This window comes from Zymoseptoria tritici, chromosome 2 (genome assembly GCF_000219625.1).
Source record: "Zymoseptoria tritici IPO323 chromosome 2, whole genome shotgun sequence".
NCBI classification, from domain to species: Eukaryota; Fungi; Ascomycota; class Dothideomycetes; order Mycosphaerellales; family Mycosphaerellaceae; genus Zymoseptoria; species Zymoseptoria tritici.
The window spans coordinates 1786698-1805604 of NC_018217.1; the positions used below are offsets into that span (position 1 = coordinate 1786698).

The window sequence follows — 18907 nt, forward strand, 5'->3', positions numbered from 1 at the left end:
GTCCACGTCTTTTTCTGTGAAGAAAGTCTTCGACGGAGGAGTGTCGGGCCGTGTGATGTGGATATGGTAGCTGGGCTGGCTAGCCGGTGGATTCGTCGTGGGGGATCGTAACGGACGGTGGTCTAAAAGCAAGCAAGCGTCGAGCTGATGCAGTGAGGTCGGTGGCGGCGGCGGCGGTGGTGGTGGACGGAATCAGAGATGCAGCAATGAATGAGCGAGACAGCAGCAGTGGTGGTGTGTGAGAGGAGAGGTCGAGAGGGGGTCACACAACAGGCAGAGAGAGGATCGATAGTAGCGAGAGGATAAGACTGGAAGCTGGCACGGGAAGGATTGCCCTCTCTCAGCTCTGTTCACACGACGGCAATGTCCGGTGCGGAGCGGCGAGACCGGCGGAAACAGTCGTATATTCTCGCGTATAGAGGGAGGGTAAAGACGAAGAAGGTTGCCGGAGCGGGTGATGGAGTCCCAGACAGCCGAGCGAGAGTCTGGGTTTGATAGCAGTGGACATGATAGCCAGGCCAGTTCATCAGTAGTGAGTGCCATTTAGATCATCTCCCGCCTTTGCTCGGTGGACGCACGGTTCGTCCGTAGCGGTGCCGAGCGGGAAGATGGATCCAGGTCAAGGGGTGAAGTAAGGTACACAGGTTGGCTCAGGTACCGATGGCAACGATTGGACTGCGAGATGAAAGCATGGCATTCCTGTCAAACGGGATGGATGTGTCTGACGTTGGCGTGGAGATGGTTCCGCAGAAAAGAATGGACGGAGCTGGAGATTGGAGACAGGGTTGCTCGTCAATATTGAATCAATATTTGATGAGGTCTGGATAGCTAAGGTATTTGCCAGGTGCTTGACGATTCCATTCGGTTGTCCTGGCTGCGTGAGTCTTGCTCGTCTCTTGCCATCCGATGCTCTGGACTGCGTCTTTCTTGAACCTACTGCTTCCTCATCTAGCATGACATATCTAGGCAAAAGGCACAGCACGCCACTGGGCCGGAGCGACTCTTCACAGAATCAGATATCAGCCAGCCGAGAGGTTACAAAGGTCTCTCAGCCAATCGCCGTGTGGTCTGACCATGTGGGGATGATACCTTGTGCCTGGTCGTCTCTTCATGAATCTTGGCCGAAACCCTCGACTGATTCTTGGACTGACCATTAATCAATTCGCTCTGCATCTCCATTTGCCACAAGCCAGTCCATAGCTGCACACCGTGACCGGCGAGTCACGCATCGCCACGACCTTGTCAAACTTGATCAGTCCGCCATGATCCCTGCTGTTCATCCCTCGATCTGCCAGGATAAATTGATTGAGACTCAGAGAACCGAAAACCCGGGGCGGAGATATTTTGGCTTTCTGACTAGGGCGTCGGCCACTCCGTGTTATGCCTTTGCCTATTCAGGAAGGCTCCATTGAAGAGACCCGCGGGACCCCATTTAATTAATTGGAAGACGTACCAAGAGATTGTCACATGTTTATCCTGGAAAGATATTCAGATGAATACGAGGCGATGCGACCCTGAAATGTAATTCCACCTCAGGGTCATGTCAGGACTCTGTCTTGTCTTGCCGTACAGCTCAAGTGTCTTCCAGGTCACCACTCAGCGAGAGAATGAATAACTTCGCCCTTCACAATCTCCTCTCCACGAGCGGCTTATCCGATGCAACGCCGTTGCTCACTCCCAGAGAATTCTTCGGATTGGACCCATATCGACTACCAAGCCATCACGCCAGGTCTCGGCTCGGTTCCATGAAGCCGCTTCCGTCTGAGATCACTTGGCCAATTGTCATATCAATTTGATCAAATGGTGCAATACCTCGCATGCATTTGCGAGAAATATCGCATTTACTGGAGCGACAATAGGAGCAAGGTGCCATGTAGTGTAACTGTCTCAGTCGGATGTCGACGTTCAGATTTGATCGGCTCGCTGGGGACGGCATTTGTGAAGATGGAAGCGTGCATATCAGTCGTCACAAGAACCTCAGGCAAGTATCGTCCGGACATTCTACGATGCAACAAAATGTACAGCATCACCATCTCGACCGCCTCATCTCTCTCCCCTGCAAACCTTCCTCAATTTAATCCCTGAGCTGTCATTGTCTCACAATTCAAGCATAAAAATCGCGTGAGCGACAAGGATGAAGACTACATCTCCTCGACCATCTGTCCTCCTATCATCAATTTCATACTTCATGCCGTATACAACATCTCTTCACCAACCTTAACCAAAAAAAACACCCCAACGCCACGCTCAAAACAATGCCCATTCTCAGACCTCTCCCTTCGTCTCCCGAACCTCACTCTCCCCCTCCTCAGCCTCCCTCCTCACCCTCTCCTCCTCCTTCGCCCTCTTCAGCTCCCCACACCACCGACTCCTACTCCTTATAACCCCTCCATACCTCAAAAACGCAAACGGCACCACTCCCATCACAAGACTCACACACCCCAACAACGTACACCCCCACCCGATGCCGAGCGCATCATACATCGGACGGGCAGCGAACGGCACCACCACGCCGAAGATGGACCGCGTGCACGACGCGATGCCCATGGCGGATGCGGCGTAGATCTCGTACGCGTCGACCATGTAGTTGATCAGCGCCATGAAAATGAGCAGGAAACCGATGCCGAAGGGGAGCGCGGAGAGGGTGGGTACGATCCAGTGGATTGAGGGGCGGGCGGTCCAGCCGAGCCAGAAGAGGGAGATGGCGAAGAGAGGAGCGCCGAGGCCTGTGATATGTCGGTCAGCGAGGAGGACGACTCAGTCAAAGAGTAAGGGAAAACAATCGAACTCACAAGCAATCGGCAACCGCACATACTCCTCCACACCCGCCCACTCCGGCATCGGATCCCGCTCTCTGGCCTTTTCCAGAAACCTTTCCCAGTACAGATATATCCCTCCCGCCAGCATGGCTCCCACTCCAATCGGCAAGAACGTCAAACCCTGCTCTCCCGCGCTCATGCCATACACGCCCTGGAAAATAATCGGATACGCCTGGAAGAAAATGTAAAAGATCGCGTACGCGACCGAGAGGTAGAGACAGCTGAACAGCACGATCCACTCGTTGAGAAACATCCTCACTGGGCGGGTGAGGACCACGGTGCAGAATTCTTGCCACGTTTGTCGTTGCATCTCAATCGGCGCGACGATCCCTGCATCCCCTGTTTCTCGCCGAAGTCGAGCTGCCCGCCGCTGCAACAAAACAGGCCCATACGTCTCCGGCAAAAACACCACAAACGGCCACGTTGCCCCCGCAATCATCAGTCCCACCCAATACGTCCACCGCCAGCCCATCGCCGGCGCCACATACCCGCTCACTATCGGTCCTAGCAACGGACCCCACGTCGTAGCGGCCATGAACATGGTGACCGCGCGACCGCGCGCTTTGGGCGTTGAGTAGATGTCGGCGTAAACGCCCCCGATGACGGAGACCGGTGTGGAGGAGCCGATGCCAGTGAGGAGACGCATTATGATGAGACCGCTGAAGGTGGGAGCGAGAGCGCAGCCGAGGTGGAAGGCGGTGAAGAGGATGAAGGTGCCGAGGATTAGAGGGCGGCGGCCGAAGGTTTCGGATAGGGGTGCGAAGAGCTGCGAGCTTGTTGTCAGTGGACGGCATGGGTGAGGGGGGGAAGTGGAAAGACGAACGAGAGGGCCGAGCACGTATCCGATGAGGTAAATCGACACGGGCAGCACGAGCAGACTGTCATTCGTGATGTGGAAGTATTCTTTCGTCTGCTCCGTGGCGCCGGAGGGAAGGGCGCTGCCGGTCGTGCTGTTGAGCACCAGCACCATGCAAGTTAGCAGGACGTAGGTTTTCTTGCCGCGGGACCAGTTGTAGGGGTTGTCGGGGTCGCCGGTGGGAAAGGAGACGATGGTTCGTTGTTCGGGCGAGGCGATGTTTTCGAGGTGGATGCTTCGATGGCTTGCAGAGCGGCGGGTGTGGTGTGTGCTCGGGCGAGAGGAGGGGAGGGCTGAGGTTGTGTTGGACTGGGAGGAGGAGATGGAAGATTCGGTTTGGGGTGTCTTTTCGATTCCGTGGACGGAATGGGAATCTTCATGGTCGGTGTTGAGATGAGCAACGGCTCCAGCATCGGTGTTGTCGCCGACAAAGGTTCCCGTGGGCTTCTCTGCGCCTTGTCGGGCTTCTGGTCGAGGAGACTCATGCCGATGTGTAGACGAGACCGCCATCGTCATTTGCAGAGGATGGTCCCGAAAGGGTCTGTATGTGGCGAGAACCAACCTAAGATCATTGTTCTCGGCAACGCATGTCTATTGAGCGGTATCAATTACAGAGTCTCGAGTCCACGGACAAGTCCAGGGCAAGGCCTCAAGTAAACAAGTCTACTCAGTCAAATCGAAGAGAGATAAACTGAAAGATCAAGCAAGTCTGGTAGAGCTCAGCGATTCCCACCTTCACGGGCAAGAGGACGACGATTCGGCTATCTACACCCAAACCTTCTGACTTACCCCAAGGCTCTATCCACCCCCACGAGAATATATGCGTTTCCCCGATCCAATTGGCAAAGGTAGACGGTTAAGTCGGCACGGGTTTTGGAGCTGCTGTGCCTGACGAGCTAAAACGTTTATCCTCGGGTGTGGCGTTTTGGGGAGAAACTTGGGAGGCTTTCTTGAAGATCGGATCCGAGACGAGTGCAGCCACTGTAGTGAACGCCATCATGAGGAGATTGAACCATTGTCGGTTCACTTCGATGAGGGAGGCTGTTGCAGAGATGGCTGACAATCGACCATAGGGCCTGGTTTCGACTCGCGGACAAGTGCTCGTTGAATAGCGTTGCCATGCGGTTCCATCTTGACCAGCAGTATCGCTGGTCCTTTGCACCAAGCGGCATGATCTGATACTGATACGAGCACCTCCATGTCTCCATTCGAGATACGAAGAATCGAAAGAATGGCAATACGTGATCAAGGAAGAAGGAAGGTACGACAAGGGTGTGAACAAGGAGGGAAGAGCGATGACTAAGCCAAGTCTGCCTCAGTCAACCAATCCGCAAAAACATCCGCAAGAAGATCTAATTTCAACTTGCCTTCCCATACCACATACTGCTGGTGTGGCTCTCCAATGGAGATACGACTCGAGGACGGCAGAGCCTCTTACTTCGACATCTAACAGCCACACGAATCTGACAACGACGATGTCATTCACAAAATCGCGGCAATTTTCCGGGTCCCTCTCCCCACGCTTCCCTCGTTCGCTCCTTCGCCGAATGACATGGATCACTGCAGGCAGCAACAATAATCATCATGCTCTTGTTGTCCGCGTGTCTCGTAGACGTGCTCATATCTCACAGCTGCCATACCGGAGAGTGAAAACCACGGCAACCATTCAGCTGAAACGTGTTCAAGTCACATCGCCGTTCAAAGCGAGCCATGTCTGCCATCAACAAGGAAAAGAAGACTGATGTCTCGATCGACAAGATCCACTTCGATGACGCCGAGGACCTCGCCGAAACGATGATGAGTGCCATGTACGAAGACCCGTCCTGGGCTGGACTTTGGTCGCCAGACATGACTTTGGACAACATCATTCAAGATACCGCAGCTCGATTGCCCTGGGGTCTGGTCAAAGCTGGTTCCGCGATTCCGATCAGCAAACGGTTCCAAAAGGCTGTCGATGAATCATCCGGCAAAGCAGTGGGATATGCTAGGTGGATATTGCCAGATTCGGTGCTCACAGAGTCTGGCGAGGTCTGCTGGCCTGCCGCATTACCCCCTCAAGCGAGCGATAGTGCGCATGACGGCTTTCAGAAACAGTTCGAAGCCGTGACGTCTGCGGACGGAAAGGTCCGGAATCTGCTTCATGAGCGGGAAGATGATCTGAGTGCAGAAATCATCGAGATCGAAGACAGGATCAAGAAAGATAACCCAAACGTTCTGGGTAAGTTGACCCTGAAACGGTGAAAGGCGGCTTCTGAGCCTTGCTGATATGGCGGACACGACAGAGCTAGACTACCTTGCTGTCCATCCAGCGTTTCAGCGACGAGGCATCGGTCGTTTGCTCTTGGCGGATGGTCTCGCCCTTGCGGACCAGCTGGGAGTCAAAACCTTTGTGCTCGCCAGAGCCGCAGGTGTGAAGCTGTATCTGAACAACGGCTTCCGCGAGGCGGAGAAGCTCGTGCAGCTGAGGCCAGAGTACGGATGGGATACTCCGCACGTTACGATGTTCCTCATCCGAGAGCCCGCGTTGCGCGCTTGAGGTGGCGGAGCAGTGAGATGGCCTTCGATATGTCTGTGGTGTCGCCAAGACCAAGCGACCCTCGGGCGTTGGAGCAGACGAAATATGCACAGCCCTCCTCAAGAGAGATGAAGCCAATGGACGCCGAATACTGCTGACAACACAACAAGATTGCTCTCTGTCTACTCTACGGAGTGTTTGATCGGACGAGTATTGCGGGAGGACCGCGCGAAAATCTCGGGATCCGTGGGAATGGCGGGTAAATAGACATGGGACCGAGGCCAGAATCTCACAGACTCTGGACCAAAAGCAAGAGGTAGTCCCATATCCGTGATCTGAAGACAATACTGCCAGCTCCGGACCAAAAGCAAGAAGTATTGCCCGTACCCTGAAGACGATACCGCCAGCTCCGGAGCAATGCATATTCGGAGAATCTGTCGATTCTTGCCCGCGGAGTATGTCGAATGTGCTGTCGGCGTAAGCACTACTTTCCGTATGCAGTCCACACTGCCACAGTCTGTACAAAGTCTGCAGCGTGGGAGCGCATCGGAGTAACCACGACCCCGAAGCCGGCCCGAGTTTCAATGTTTGTACAGAAGGACATGCAACGAACTGAGATCATCGATAAATCCGGGCTGGCTTGTGCTTGAGCACATTTCATATTTGCAGGGACACTGTTGAGCTATGATCCTGGTTGCCGGAGGTGTCCGGATTTTTCTGTTCATCAAGAAGCTGCGGGCGATTATCGATTGGAGACGGGATCCCAGATCGTCAGGCGCTCGTAATCCGCCTTCAGCATCGGTTGAGGCAGTGCTGGAAGCCTTGCAAAATTGGTGGCTACCCCGATGCGTTTCCTCGCTGTACTTCCCAAACTTGAGTGCTATGTCCATCATTCTCGCTCGACTGCGCCATCTTTGTTATCATGACCTTGCCAAAGTCGTGCGAGGCGAAGTTCTTTCTGCGACCCTTCCAACTCTCCTTTCGCCAGCCGTTTCGTCACGATCCTTGACATTGGGTGGCAGGGATGTGTTCTTGGACATTACGTGGTGACGTGGACAGTAAGAGCTGTTTCTGTACAGCACATTCGCGCATCGGACGGGTCACCGGTGGTGGGCGCCAGGGGGGTATGTCTGGGGTCGGATTGGCTGACTGCCCTGCAATTCGGCCATTAGCCTGCGGACAAGGATTGAACGGTGACCCGTCCGATGCGCGAAGGTGCTGTATGCGGGATACGGGTCGAAGGCATCCCTAGACTCCGTTCACAGCAAGCGCGAGGATCGGAGAATCGGAGTGCTTCCTCTCTTGCACGGCAGGTCCATCTACAGGCCTCGATTGGTATCATTGGCCTGTACGAAGACTTTTGCGCTCAGCCACCCTCAGCTCGGGTGCGGATACACAGCGCTCCGATATGCCAACCTGCTGTACAGCGTGTTAGCGCATCGGAGTATTCTCGTGCTGTGGCAAAGCAGTGACATCCAAGCCTCGATGGCTGTGATCACCTTGCGTGCAGGCACCGGGTTCGATCGTTGGGCCACTCCGATGCATTCACACCTTGAAGCTTCATCTCCTCCTGGCCGGGAACCCGCGGACGGCAATCGAGTCCAGAGTCATTCCGATGCGTTCCACATGCACATAAGAAAGGCAGTTCTGCCCGCTCTTTTGCCAGGCTTTCTCCTCTCCAACTTGTCGAGCAAGCTCCATCCGCACAAACGTCCTCGCCTCGTGCTACTCTCGAATACCACCTCGACCGACATCGCGCGCTCAGGCCCGACACTCGATCCACAACCAGACACCTCGACCATGAAGATCCAATTTCTCGCGCTCCTCGTCGCTCTCGGCGTGACGACCGTCTCCGGTGAAGAATGCCAACGGTTCAAAGGAGGTACGCTATACTTGCTTGAAGTCCTTGAGGAGCTTATGCTAAACGCTTTTTCGATAGGCGCTTGTAATAACAAGGATCATGCTACCTGCTGCGCGACCAACGGACTAGTCTGCGATGGCGGCAAGTGCAGGTATTGCGCTCCGTGGGGTTGTAAGTGTCCTGATCAAGCGCAACGAGCCTCCGGGTGGCAACAATACTGATTGCGCATTACCCAGACCGCTGCAACGAGCGAAACGTCAATACACCCTGCTGCCTCGGGTATACCTGTAGCACAGGTCTCAATGGCGGCGGCACCTGCTCTTAATCTTCTTAGGGATGAGGGTCGGAGTGCCCAATCTGCATTACAGGCTGAGGAAGAGCTCCTGTCTTTTACTCGTTGTCGTTAGTCAAATCCGACATCGCGTGAATAGCAACAAATGAACGAGTCGCATCTCCACATCGTCAAGTGACATTGCCAGTTTTCTGAATGTGGCATGTTGCAGATATCGTTGGCCTGAAATCCTGTTGAACGAGCCTTGACAGTCGGCACAGGTTCGGACGCTCAAGCACTCCGTTGCGCCAAGACGCCCGTCGTACACTGGTGCACCTCGTTCGTCTAGGACATCGCATGCATTACACATCACACATGGACATGTTGCGCCGCTTCTTTGCGCATTGTAAGTGCAGCATACCACCGGTGCAGAGTTTTGTTCGAGCAGTGTCAACGACTAGCTCGTGGACCGTGTCAAAGGCAGACTTCGACCCTCATGGCTACACCAGTGGCCGATGGCTTCGACTAGACGACCGACAATTGAAAGCTCGCCAGATCGCTTTCGACTTTGACAAGCTTCGCGACAAGGTAATTTCTTGCAGTGCCGGTGCCAGCAGCATAGTCAAGTGCGTCAAGGTTGAGGGTGGTTTCAACCGCGCCTTCATCATGCAGCTCGACAATGGCGCATCGCTTGTTGCCCGCATACCATTTTCGGTCGCAGGACCAGCGCGCCTGACCACGAACTCCGAGATGGCTACGATGGAATACAGTGAGCACAATGCGACTTGGAATTGGAGTCTAGAGCGAATGCTAATCAGAGACAGTCCGCAAGAATACGACCGTTCCTCTTCCCACTGTGCTGGATTGGAGCGACGATCCCACTAATCCGATTGGAACAGAGTATATCATCATGGAGCACGCACCCGGAGTCAGTCTTCATCACAGGTGGGACACTATGAACGTTGAACAGCGCATTCTAGTCATCAAATCGCTCGGGCTGCTCTGCCAGCAAATGGCCTCATTGCAGTTCCCTGCCTACGGCTCGCTGTACTTTATCGGTCAACGTGTGGCTGCCGAAAACAGTATTCCATTGTCGGAACGGCTTTGCATCGGTCCTCATTGTGGGAATAGGTATCGGAACACGATGCCAGGCGATGAGCACTGGTATGAGCGCGCAGCACCAAATCGCGGCCCTTGTACGCCACCAGCACATCACCATTTGGCGAGCCACTCTGACACTATGCAGGGAAAAGCCATGAAGACTACGTGCGCGGCTTACTTGATGTCGGTCTATCTCGAATTCCGGTACTGAACGAGAACACCACGCGTACACAAGAGGAGGCCATTCAGGACCATCTACATCTGAATCGCACGGCCAAAGACACTCTCCTCGCAATGGTCGCATCTCCGGTCTATCACAACGTACAGCGTCCCACATTCCTGCACCGAGATTTGCACAAGAGGAACATATTCGTTTCCGATGAAGACCCCACACAAATTACCTGTCTCATCGATTGGCAGTCCAGCAGCATCGAACCGGCCTACTCCTACGATGAGACACCTGACCTGTGTGAATTCCCTACCGATTGGCACGAATCACAGGTATCAGACCCGCCTACAAAGGAACAGCAGAATATAATGACCTCTGTCGACCTCTGCCGGCAAACGTGGGCTGTCATACTGCGTGGCTACCTGCCAGTACTCTTCGAAGCGAGAACCATGGATCAAGATCTACTTCGACTCCTGCAGTACATTCCGTCAGCGTGGAGACACGGCGCAGTGCTCATCCGCGAAGATCTGATCCAGCTGTCACGAAGGTGGAACACCGATCTCAAATTGCCAGGAACTTGTCCGTATCAGCCCACAGAGGAGGAATTGACGCGCCAGGCGCAGCTCTTGCCCAAGTGGAGGGAAATCCACGACGTTCGGCAAGCGTTGTTCAGGTGTCTACGGACGGATGCAGACGGCTGGATTCCGATCGATCACTGGGACATCCTGCAGGAAGCACACCGAGAGGTGTTCGACGAGTGGGTGGGAAATGCGGCTGCGGAGGTGGGCCTCACAGGAGAGGAGATGCAAGCGGCGTGGCCGTTTGACGACCCGGGACAACCTCAAATGTGATCGAGAGACAGTTTCGATTCCCTCATGATGATCATCGCGATGATTACAACGACGAGTACTGCTCCGCGACAATGATGGCACAGGATGGGTTTGGTCTTGTCAGAGCCGAACGGTACCTTAAATTGAGGACTCCGAAACGGACGATGCGCAAGTCCACGGCCCTCGATTTTCTTGGGACCTCCGCACCGCCAGCAGACCAAGCGCATGCGAGACCACTCCCAACTGTCTCTCCCAATCGCGTGGCTCTGTTGCAGAGCGCAAACTATCGCTCTGCCACGATTGCCGAAGCACTTCGCGACCTCCTTGGCGGCAAAGCCAGCCTGGTCTACGACGCACTATATCCAAGACGGAAACAATACCAGAGCAAACTGTCCGCAGACTCCCGAGATCACATGGCAAGGCTCCTGTCCACCTCGGCCAGTGAGATCAAGCTACCCATTGACGTCTCGGGTCATAGCGCCGTGGCCGTGATTGTACTTTGCCATACTGTCCGGCATTCCCATTCTGTGGGGGAGATAGTGGTGCGCCGGGCTCGCGGGAATTTTGTGGATATCGCGAGATGTTCCCTTAACGATCGAAAGACACGGCTATAGTGGGAGGATCTCGTGCTGCGCGAATGGTGCCGTCTTCGGCCGTGGACGATGTAAAGCTTACATTGACGGGTTGCGCCAGGGGCAGAGCGCTGAGTAGGAAGGTCGTGGTCCTGCAGACTCAATGCTGTTGACAGGTGTCCTGGCCATCGACATCGCATGCAAGAGCACATCAAGCCTTTTGCCGTTCACGGAGCGCTCGCCACTCTTGCGTCCAGGCAACGGTTGACAGCAATGGATGAGAAGCCCTCCCGTGACAGAACGTCATAAACATCTCTCATTATTCTGAACGCTCATATACAGTCAATGCTCTCATCCAACCTCAATCAACCTGTGCTCCCGTCACTTCGACCCACCCTCAACATACTTCTTCAAATCCTCTCCCTGCTGATCAAACTGCTTCTGCAGTTTCCCCTTCAACGCAATCGCCGCCGCGGTCACGCCCGGATAATACGACTCATAGCTCACATATCTCGTATACCCGTACCCGACATTCATCACCACATTGACATGTTCCAGCGGCGCCAATTTCGTCATGTCCCCCTTCCACGCGCTCATGGCGTACGTTCCTCTCGTCGCGCTATGGCCGTCCACGTCCGGGTTGACGTAGGAGATTTCTTCCAAGCTCTTGGTGTTCACCTTCGGGATGAGGCCAGTCGTAGTGAAAGTCATCTTCGTGCCGACAGGTGGTGGGGATGGAGTAAGGCTGGAGCCGGAGCGGGCTTCCACGTCGATGACAAAGGTATTCCATTTCGGGTAGGAGGCGAAGTCGACGATGGCGTTGTGGACTTCGAGGACGGTGCCTTTGATGTACTTTTCCGTGCAGATGGTGAAGACGATGTCTTTGGAGCCGTAGGTGAGCGTGGGGAGCTTGTCGCTGTCGCGGCATTGGGTGTTGATGAGGTCGGAGGGTTTGGTTTTGAAGTTGTTGTAGTTCTGGGCGTTGGCCAGGGAGGCGAGCCAGAGGAGAGTGTCGGATGGCTTCATGGTGGACGGTGGCTGTATTGAGGATGGGAATGTAGAGGTGATGGAAGTGTGTTGTTCATGAGGTGAGGCTGGTTTTATCTATATAAGGTGAGTGATGAGGATGTGTTTCCGGTCCCTGGTCAATGCCTCGTGCGAACACGAGGATGATGCCTGTCCGGTCCATACGTGTCTCAGACACCAAGATCAGGCTGTGCAGGACGAGGTGCGAGTATTCATCGGTCCACTGTCAGTTGCGGATTCGACTCCGGATCTAGTGAACAGGTCAAGGTGAAGTTGACGCAGACCCCGAGCGTAAGAGTCCGGATGATCCGGCATCGAAGTGGTCACGATAGAATAATAATACAAGCCCGGCCGGAGCTTCATGGCCTAATCTCCAGGAAGATGGCCAATCCGTCCGTCCCTACCTTAGACGTGCCTTTTCTGCCTGCCAAAGAGACGACCGATCCGATGCGTTGACATGCTGCGTGTTGTAGGTGAGCTTTGCGACGAGTTTTCTGAAAATCCGCGAACCTATTGGTGTCCTATCAGGCATCGTAAAATGCCTCAGCGCTTCGCCACCGGAGGAGACGCCGGTAGAACTACCTAGGTAGTCATCCTGTTCACGGAGCTGCCATCAAATTCGGCGGAGTCGGAAGACCAGGGTTGTATGAGGCCGGTCAGTATTTAGTTCGAATGTCTCAGAGTCGTCGGCAGGATGCTGTCGTTTCATCCGGACTCCGGTTTCAATCATCCTCGTCATCCGGGCACGGAAGTCTTGTCTGGCCGTGACTCAAGCACTTGCATCTCACGCCGACCACACGTCGTCGTTCAGTGTGCTTGAATGTGGAAGACAACTCGAGTGCGCCGTTCCGAGAAGTGCGGAAAGCTGAGACTGAGTTTCTGGCGCGGAACTCGTTCGTCTACGCAGTACCGAAGAACTCTTCATCGCCATTGCGAACTCTGTTTTACTGTTGAACTGGACATCAACACTTCTCGAAGATATTACATTAAATCATACCAACAATTCGCTGCAGCGCTTTCATTTGCTTGTGCCGGCCTGAGCACGTCAAACCCTCTCTGTCCCGAGAAGTCGTACTGATCCCTCTAAAGCAGGGCAACAACAGCCATACCAGCGCCCAAGATTCCTCCAACGGCGTACATTGGCGCCTTGGTGGGCGCCGCGGCACCGTCGACTACGCTGCTGGCACTCGCCACCACTCCGCCGGCGCCGTCGGTGGCGGAAGAGAAGACATCGCCCGCTCCATCGGTGGCACTAGAGAAAGCACCACCTGCACCGCTCGTAATAGTGGAGGCAACACCTCCTGCTCCGCTGGTTGCGCTTGAGAAAGCACCCGCAGCTCCATCAGTGGCCTGTGACAACGTCAGCATGGTTTTTTGAGACAGGCATATGATGAGGAGGCAAACCTCCGAGAAGACGCTCGTGACGCCGCTCGCAGCGGTTGAAGCAGCACCCGCAGCACCACCGGTCGCCTGAAGAAGAGTCAGAGAGCATTCGCACGATTATCTGAGAGGAAAAGCCATACCTCCGAGAAGACGCTCGTGACGCCGCTCGCAGCGGTTGAAGCAGCACCAGCCGCGCCGTCGGTGGCCTCGGAGTAGATGCTGGTCACGCCATTGACAACAGTGGTGTAAGCACCGACAGCTCCGTCAGTCGCCTCGGAAAAGACACTCGCGGCGCCGCCAGTGGCTACGGAGAAGACGCTCTCGGCTCCGTTGAGAGCCTGAGGTGTATGTGTTAGTCAATGCTTCACTGAGAATTGAGGTTTCACGTCGTGCGTACGCTGGAGAGCACGCCCAACGCGCCGTCCTGAGCGACGACCATGGCGGCCGGAGCCAGAAGAGCGTAGCGGGTGAAGAGCATGTTGGTGGTGAAGATGTGAGTTCGGTGGTGGGTTTGATTGGGTGGAAGACGAGTGAGGGTCGAATGTGTTGATGAGGATGTTGATGAAGAGGAAGAAGAAGGAGAAAGATTTGTTTGTTTGTAGCAGAGTTGTAGTACAACCTCCAGCTGTCTCAAGGTGAAGTCCAAGGTGAGAAGAGATGTGCCGGCCATGCAGGTACAACATACAACCCAGAGCTGGAGCTCCACGACAATCCTGATCAGTCAGCAGCCAGAGAGCTGACGGGACACGCGACCTCTTTCTCCTTCAGCATACACCATGATCCATCTCGAGACACGCAAAGAGCAGCCAGTCCAGCGAAATGATGTCGTCTGAGGAGAAGTGCAGTGCTACATTACTGAAGTGCTGGGTGCGCAATGGAATGTAGTCCATGATGCCGTGCGAACATCATGGCGAGCTCCACGAGCACGATCGCGATATCACCATACATGAAAGAAGCATTGAGAGATCCAGATCCGGGTGTTCGAGGCAGACTGGCCGGACAACATCTACGACAGCAGACAGAATGGACTAGCCCTCAACCTACTCGTGGCAAAGTCTGCAATCCGCCCTCTGCGCGCATTCGCGAGTGCGCCATTTGCGAGACTGCTATTTGACTTGTCTGGCAAATCCTGCTCTTCAATGCTGTTGACTTTTCAATAAAGTCCGGGCCCTGATGCTTGACTTGCCACGCATCTGCACGCGGCTTCTACACCACTTCACCATGATCCCGGAAACGATGTGCGATCTGGCAAGAGGGTCAAATGCACGTGAGGGTTTCGATCTCCATGGCCCCAGAGCGGTCAAGACTCCTTCGACCGACCCACTAGCCATTCTCGGAGTCGCAATTCACGTGGCTCTGCAAATCCACCACTCGCATAAGACGGAGACTCTGTGCTGAAAGAATCCGCGTGATTCGACACATGCACAGGGTTCGGGAATTACCATGATTGCCGATCAGCGCTCTGTGGGAATGCGTCTAAGCTCCAAAGGTTCGGCAAAACGCATTCAGCTGATCCATGTTCAAAACGCCTGGAGGTGAGACTGTCAGGTATATGTTCAGGCACGGCCGCCGCGATGGACGTCGCGTCTGGCCATCCCGGAAGCTTCTGCTTGTCCATACCAATCGCGCAGAGTGGTCCTCTTAGACCGGTTCAGCACATCCACGAACATTTATGGACAGCTCCACCATGCACTCGACTATGAGGAACGAAAGCAACGCCGAGAATAATTTCGATGAGAAGCACGTCGCAGAACACAATGAAAAGGCAAGCAGCTATGCGTCCGAAGATAGCAGCGAAAAGGTCGTTTGGGATGCGCGTACCGTGGTAGCCCTCGCCTCTCTCTGCCTCCTGTGGCATGTATCCATCTTCGATCGAGTGATCGACAAGAACGAGATGTGGTCAATACTGACATTCGTAGGGTCGGTACGATCAATGCCTCCCTTCCAAGCCGCGATGACTCCCCTCCTGACCTCTACAGGCTCTCAACTCCCCCTTTACTTCCTCGGCGGCTCCGCCTCCTACGTGGCCGAAGACATCGGCGGCATGGCTCTCACAGCGACGTCCTGGATGCCCGTCGCCAATACTCTTGCACTTGCCAGTGTTGCGCCATTCAGTGGCTATCTCGGTGATCTCTTCGGACGGCGCAATATCACCATGATCGGTGCCGGAGCGATCCGTGTGGGCATCGTCATCGTTGCCACGGCCCATAGCTTTGCTCAGGTCGTCGGCGGCATGGCGCTCTCAGGCGCTGGAGCCGGTATCGGCGAGCTCACTGCGCTTTCCGGTGTAGGAGAACTGGTTCCTGTGAAGAAGAGAGGACTTTTCGTCGGCCTGGTGGTGGCTTGCTTGATACCGACAACGCCGTATGTCATGTACTCGCAATTGTTCTCAAGTCGGACGGATCCCCAGGCCTACCAGGGCTGGCGATGGGGTATGTTGGTGCCACCGATGCTTGATTTGGAATGTATGTGCTGACTGTTGATGGCTGCGGATGCAGGCCAGTGGATTTCGCTGTGAGGACCTCTGCGAAAATCATAACGGCGACCACCGATTGACCTTTCTTCCCAGAATCTACAATGGTGTCGCGCTCGTCGGGATCGCTCTCACATATTTCCCAGAAAGAAACTCTCCCATCAGCCGTCGGCCACGTTCCGAGGTGTTGAGAGAGATCGACTACGTGGGAGCATTCCTCAGCATTAGCGGAGTTGCACTTTTGTAAGACATTCGCCTACCCAAGTTTCCTCCAGTCACTAATCGCAAAACAGCCTTGTCGCTCTCCAGTCTGGCGGTCTCACCCATCCCTGGACCAGCGATGTCGTGCTCGCCACACTCATCATCGGAATCTTCCTTATCATTGGCTTCTGCGTCTGGGAGTGGAAGTTCGCGAAGACGCCCATGATCCCTCGCGAGCTCTTCTCCGGCCAGAGAATCGTTGCGATCACGTTTGCGATCAGCTTCATCTCTGGCATGAACTTCTACTCTCTCATCAACTGCAAGCTCGCGACCATTCCATGCTATCCCCAGTGCATACCACTGACGTTGCTCTGCAGTCTTCCCGGCTACTTTTAGCTCGTTGTACAATCCCGATCCCGTCCAAGTAGGCCTCAAGGGTCTTGGCTATGGTATAAGTGTCACAGCGGGTGCGGCCAGTGTCAACGCTCTTTCGACCTACCTGCCGAAGTACAATCGAGAACTTCTGCTCGGCTCCTGCGTGCTGATGAGTTAGTAAACGGAACTATCACGACTAACATCGTGAGCCAGTTTTGCTGACCGTCGAATTTTCACAGCCGCATTCATCGGTGCTCTTGCTACCGCGACACCGGACAACGCTAGACAGACTGTTGCGCTCGGCACTATCGGCGGTTTTGGAGTCGGCGGTGTCCTCGTTCCCGCCCAGACCGTCGCCATGACTGCGTAAGCCCACATGTCCTTCAGATTGATCAACATCTAACTGACCTCTCCTCAGCTGTCCCGACCACCTCATCGGCACCGTCGTCTCCCTCGCACTCGCCATCCGGGTCATTGGTGGCTCAATCGGCTACTCTATCTACTTCAATATCTTCAAGAACAAGCTCACCGCCGCGCTCCCAACCTACGTCGCCGGGAAAGCCGTCGCCGCCGGTCTTCCCGCGACCTCCGCTGTGCAGTTCGTGACGGCCTTCCTCACCGCTCCCGCTACCGCCGCGAAAGTGGAGGGTGTCACGGCGCAGGTCATCGCCGCCGCTGGGAGAGGCGCGCAGGAGGCGAACGCTCATGCATTCTATTATGTGTGGGTCACGTCGATTGCGTTTGGGCTGGTTTCGGTGCTGCTGTGTATGGCGCTGCCGAGCAATTACAAGTTTTTGACGGATCGGGTAGCGGCGCATATTAAGCACTAGAGGAGGTGGGATGGAAAAAGGCAGCGCCGGAAGACGAATTACGACATCACGGATGTAGGACAGCGGTGTCGGCAACGGAAAAAGAAGGAGTAGAAGACGTCAATGATATCACTTGAGGAACGAGGAGTGTCCACACTGCGCCGATCAAGGACAGCTGACTGGCTTTTTCCAGCCGTTCGACCATCGGTACTCGAGCAGAACTCAAGGTAATCAAAACTTTGTGCATTCGTCAAGAAAGAAGCTCTACATTCCAAACGACATCAACGCCGGTACCATGCCGCTAAATCCACAATAGCCTCCGAGCCACACCTTCACCCTCGACTCAACTCAACTCAAGCATAAAACCAATACTCGGCACTATACTCCACCTCAAACGTCTTCCCCATCCCCGCACACGTCTTCGGCGGGTTCCCTCCGGCGGTATTAATCCGATAGATCTCTTTCGCCACACATCCCTCATCGCCCTTCCCCACCAACTTCAACCAGGGCACACTCCCGTACCCCTGCCCTCTTTGCCCTTTCACCGCATCCGACGGCGCTGGGGTGGCATTCACCTTTTTGAACCCTCCGCGACCATACTCTCCCAACACCGTGTCGAGATCGAAATACGCCGTTGTGGCGTCGGAGAAGTAGTGGTGTCCGGACAGGGCGTTGTAGGCGGTTGGGGAATTGGGTTGCGGGACAGGCAGGGCGAGCGCGATGTTGGGGATCGCGGAGAGGAGGGAAGGCGAGTCGGCGGACAGGCAGGTTACGTTCCAGAGGGAGGCGACGGCACCTGCGGCGACGGGGATCGAGGTCGTGTTGGTTTGGTCGCAGGTGTAGTTTTGCGTACCGCGGCCGAGGGCGACGTGGTAGAGAGTTAGGCCTGCAGTTGGAGGTGGGAGGGGTTGGGGTGCTTGGATGTGTTAGTGGATGTTTTGACGCGGACGAGGTTGGATTAGATCCTTACCTTGAGGCATTTGTACGGCGGCGGTGTTGCAGCTTTGTGGAATGGCTGTTCGACCCCAGTTGTGGCCGCGGTTCACACCCCAGCCGATTCCTCGGAACGCATCTTCTGTTGGAGCAGCGAGGACTGTGGTGGAGAGGAAGGTGGTGAGCAGGAGACCTGCTTGCGAGAACAACATGATGGCAGTGTTGTGTGTTCGATTCGAATTAATGGAAGAGGTCGTGTCCGAAGCCGTTGCTCAATCGATCGATACCGGGTTGTCAATGTTCCACGAACGATCAATGCAATGGTATATCCTTGAAGAGACAGAAAGGAAGAGTGTTGGTGTTTACGAAACAAGACAATGGAGAGCAGAGCAAACGAGGATCTAGCATGGGCCTGTATAGCTATATACGCCTACATGCCACATGCATATGCAAGTTGTGTACCTCGAACCAGTTTTCCTAGCCGCCGTCTGGAAATAGCTCTGCCTTTAGCGTGAACACGGGATCTAAGCGCCTTCCTGTTTGGGAAGAAATTGCAGGGATTGGGAGAGCCTCATCTTTCTTACTGTACTTTCTGTGAGATATACCAACAGATTTGTGAGTGCCGTTGTTTTTACCAATGCTGATGCCCATTTGTTGTGTTCATTTGGTGAGATATCTCCCAAATGACGAGCCAAGTAATGCTCTGTCAGCTC

At 54.7% G+C, this 18907-nt stretch overlaps 7 protein-coding genes across 7 annotated transcripts; 3 read left to right on the forward strand and 4 right to left on the reverse strand.

Moving 5' to 3' along the window:
* Positions 1-2328: 2328 nt before the first annotated feature.
* MYCGRDRAFT_12562 (uncharacterized protein) lies at positions 2329-3879 on the reverse strand (the record flags this gene model as incomplete). The annotated part of the gene is made up of 3 exons (XM_003855501.1): positions 2329-2726; positions 2793-3585; positions 3643-3879. Coding segments are annotated over 3 exons (1428 nt in total), but the record flags the coding sequence as incomplete, so codon positions are not given.
* A 1506-nt stretch (positions 3880-5385) lies between these two features.
* On the forward strand, positions 5386-6211 carry MYCGRDRAFT_90749 (uncharacterized protein; the record flags this gene model as incomplete). Its single annotated transcript, XM_003854889.1, has 2 exons — positions 5386-5893; positions 5985-6211. 2 exons carry the CDS (start codon positions 5386-5388, stop codon positions 6209-6211), a joined length of 735 nt encoding a protein of 244 aa, XP_003854937.1.
* A 2492-nt stretch (positions 6212-8703) lies between these two features.
* Positions 8704-10443, forward strand: MYCGRDRAFT_36938 (uncharacterized protein; the record flags this gene model as incomplete). Its single annotated transcript, XM_003854890.1, has 3 exons — positions 8704-9091; positions 9141-9518; positions 9569-10443. The coding sequence occupies 3 exons, from the start codon at positions 8704-8706 to the stop codon at positions 10441-10443; spliced, it is 1641 nt and encodes a 546-aa protein (XP_003854938.1).
* A 932-nt stretch (positions 10444-11375) lies between these two features.
* On the reverse strand, positions 11376-12020 carry MYCGRDRAFT_90751 (uncharacterized protein; the record flags this gene model as incomplete). Its single annotated transcript, XM_003855500.1, has 1 exon — positions 11376-12020. One exon carries the CDS (start codon positions 12018-12020, stop codon positions 11376-11378), a length of 645 nt encoding a protein of 214 aa, XP_003855548.1.
* A 1083-nt stretch (positions 12021-13103) lies between these two features.
* Positions 13104-14033, reverse strand: MYCGRDRAFT_108064 (uncharacterized protein; the record flags this gene model as incomplete). Its single annotated transcript, XM_003855499.1, has 4 exons — positions 13104-13370; positions 13425-13490; positions 13544-13741; positions 13801-14033. 4 exons carry the CDS (start codon positions 13879-13881, stop codon positions 13104-13106), a joined length of 612 nt encoding a protein of 203 aa, XP_003855547.1.
* A 1057-nt stretch (positions 14034-15090) lies between these two features.
* On the forward strand, positions 15091-17282 carry MYCGRDRAFT_219742 (putative major facilitator superfamily transporter; the record flags this gene model as incomplete). The annotated part of the gene is made up of 6 exons (XM_003854891.1): positions 15091-15839; positions 15973-16119; positions 16170-16427; positions 16474-16625; positions 16692-16818; positions 16871-17282. 6 exons carry the CDS (start codon positions 15091-15093, stop codon positions 17280-17282), a joined length of 1845 nt encoding a protein of 614 aa, XP_003854939.1.
* A 332-nt stretch (positions 17283-17614) lies between these two features.
* MYCGRDRAFT_37010 (uncharacterized protein) lies at positions 17615-18184 on the reverse strand (the record flags this gene model as incomplete). Its single annotated transcript, XM_003855498.1, has 1 exon — positions 17615-18184. A coding segment is annotated over one exon (570 nt), but the record flags the coding sequence as incomplete, so codon positions are not given.
* Positions 18185-18907: the final 723 nt, after the last annotated feature.